The sequence below is a fragment of the Myotis davidii genome, unplaced genomic scaffold (assembly GCF_000327345.1).
Source record: "Myotis davidii unplaced genomic scaffold, ASM32734v1 scaffold208, whole genome shotgun sequence".
In the NCBI taxonomy this organism is placed as follows: domain Eukaryota; kingdom Metazoa; phylum Chordata; class Mammalia; order Chiroptera; family Vespertilionidae; genus Myotis; species Myotis davidii.
Window position 1 is genome coordinate 1,640,456 of NW_006299706.1, and position 2,734 is coordinate 1,643,189.

At 43.5% G+C, this 2,734-nt stretch overlaps 1 protein-coding gene across 2 annotated transcripts in view; it reads right to left on the bottom strand.

Moving 5' to 3' along the window:
• KIAA0907 (KIAA0907 ortholog) overlaps positions 1-2,734 on the bottom strand; it is a 24,341-nt gene that overhangs the window by 2,297 nt on the left and 19,310 nt on the right. Inside the window, exons 11-12 of one of the 2 annotated variants that reach the window (XM_006775707.2) lie at positions 2,084-2,275; positions 1,074-1,186 (exon numbers count right to left, since the gene is read on the bottom strand). In XM_006775707.2, the coding sequence (XP_006775770.1) occupies positions 1,074-1,186; positions 2,084-2,275 (305 nt within the window). The remainder of the gene's footprint in view (positions 1-1,073; positions 1,187-2,083; positions 2,276-2,734) is intronic. The other variant, XM_006775708.2, reaches the window with a different exon arrangement.

The window sequence follows — 2,734 nt, forward strand, 5'->3', positions numbered from 1 at the left end:
TTAAATTCTCCTATAGATAAGCAGGGGAATAACAATAGTCTGCAGATAACCTTTCAAGTTCACATTAATTTCAACCTTCAAGCTGTTTTCAAGTTGTAAGATTATGAGGCTTTGTCTACATCGCCAGGCCATGCCAAAAACAGAAGGACTGTTATGGGAAGTGAGCTCTCTCGTATGAAGGTTAATAATGACGTAGGGAGAATCCAAGCACTAGATTGCAGGCCTGACTCCCGTTCAAGTACCTCCATCCATGATACTCGATTCTAAGTAGCAAAATGGCTTGATTGTGTAACTACCACCTACTCTTTTTAAAAAAATGGCCAAGATACAGGTACAATGAAAGTAAAGGAAGATGACTAAATAAGCAAGCATGGAATTATTCAAAGCTAAGTATAGCTGCCTCTAAGACTGGGGAAGTTATATCACTGTATTTTCCATTACTGCATCAACTACAACAGGAACTTGTTTGCCCAAGTGATTTCATTTCAGTATTAGAACATGGAAACTTGTAGCAATGATCATTATTTACACTAATGGTACAAATGACATATGAATATCTATACTAATAAAAGGGTAATATGGTAATTAGACCGGGAGACCTTCCAGACAAAGCCATGGTGGCAGGGCCATGGCAGAGGCGGTTAGGAGCGATCAGGCCAGGAGGGGAGGGCAGTTAGGGGTTAGCAGGCCCGCAATGGGGGGCAGTTGGGAGAGATCAGGCCGGTGGGGTGGGGACAGTTGGGGGCAAGCAGGCTGTTGAAAGGTAATCAGGCCGGCAGGGGGGGGAGTTGGGGGTGAGAAGGCCAATGGTGGTAGTGGGGGGGCAGTTGGCGGTGAGCAGGCTGGCAGGCAGTGGTTAGGGGTGATCAGGCAGGCAGGCAGGCGAGCAGTTAGGAGCCAGCAGCCCCAGATTTCAAGAGGGGTGTCCGACTGTGGGATCAGGCCTAAACCGGCAGTCAGACATCCCCTGAGGGGTCCCAGATTGGAGAGGGTGCAGGCCCACCCCACCCCCGTGCACGAGTTTCATGCACTGGGCCACTAGTATTCATATAATTACGTTCCAACTAACTTACCGGTCCCTCTCTCGCTCTTTGCCTGAGGAACTTGCCGCCTTCGATCCTGCACCTTCAATCTCATTCTGACTGGAGAAGCCTGTACCTAAATTAGTCATATGAATGGGTCCATGCTATGAGCAGAAAAATACAGTGGCATTAGCAAATCTACAACTGCTGTATTGACTTTAGCTCCTTAATGTAACTGTCAAGTGCCTCATCTTTCTGGTAAATTGCAGTAAACTGCACTACATAGCTCCTTGGGATCTGGAGCATAACCATAGGCAAAGTAGAGATTATTTATCTGTTGGGATGGTTAGGGATGTGGTGATTCACTACGTTATGTCTGTTTTCAACTACCCATAACTTACACGGTTTGTACAAACCTAGTTATAAGCTATAAAAATATTTCAAAGTTTGTTTCAAAAGAATGCTTCAAGGATTCCAGCAAAAGGTAAAGGTGCTTTTCCTGATAAAACAAAATTGCACCAAACTACATAATCTTAAAGAAAAAAAACATCCTTAGTGAATGACTGTGTTTATAATTATGTATATGCAGATTCACTGCATTTCTGACACTTTTGGTGGTAGGGGGGCATCGGAGGAAAAAAAAAATCATCACCTTTTTTTTGGGAGAGAAAGGAAATCAAAAACTGAAACCTAAGGTTTTAAATATAAACCACATATTGGTAGAATGAGCTTTCAGTGAGATGTGCAGGGAAGTAAGAAGTATTAGAGGCTTGCAAGTGTATGAATAAGAGAAGTCCAGAATTCTATAGAATTCCTTCTAGATGCTAGTCAGAGACTTCTCTAGGTGGAAGGCTTTGTATGCCCAAGGACAAAACCCACTCAGAAGGAATCAACTCTTCCTTTAAATTAATCCCCCAAGGATAAAAACCTAATCTAAGTAGATTCCAGAAAATGGAAATCCTAGTATTGGGAGGACAGTTGATATAGATGTGAATTTATCTTTATTTAAAGGGAGAATACAGAATAAGATTAGGAAAGTAAGACAGGATATTTTATTTAACCTGGTATCCAAGAAGTCCAGATTCCTGTTCATCTGGTAGCTCCTCCGTGAATCGCCTCTTCTGTGCCTGGGTTTGAGCTGGAGTTGGAGTTGGGAGTGGGGGCTGGGGCTGGGGCTGAGGTGGGGGTTGAGGGCCGGCAGGCAAGGCAGGTTTGACAGGAGTAGCAGGAATAAAAGGCCCACTCATCGGACTCTGGGACAAAAACAAACCAAGGGGGGGGCGGGGGAGAAGTGTGAGAATCCCTAACTAATGAAGAAGTAAACAATGAAACAATGATTATAATATACTTTAATGATCAGAGGATAGCACATGAATCTTTCACCTTTTGGCACTTAAGTTTCCTTCATATATAATTTTTAATAATATTTTTTTATTGATTTTAGAGAGAGAGTGAGAGGGATAGAAACACCAATCGGCTGCCTCCTCCATGCTCTATCCTGGGGAACATGCCCAAAACCTGGCATGTGCCCTGACTGGAAATAGATCTGGTACCTCTTAGTTCATGGGTCTACACTCAACCACTGAGCCACACTAGCCGGGCCCTTCATGTATAATTTGCTAACAGTATTACTAGCCTTCCCACCTTCATGGTAGAGAAACATGAAATTGATAATCTCTACAGCTTTAAACTCTCAGGTAAACCTGCTGTGC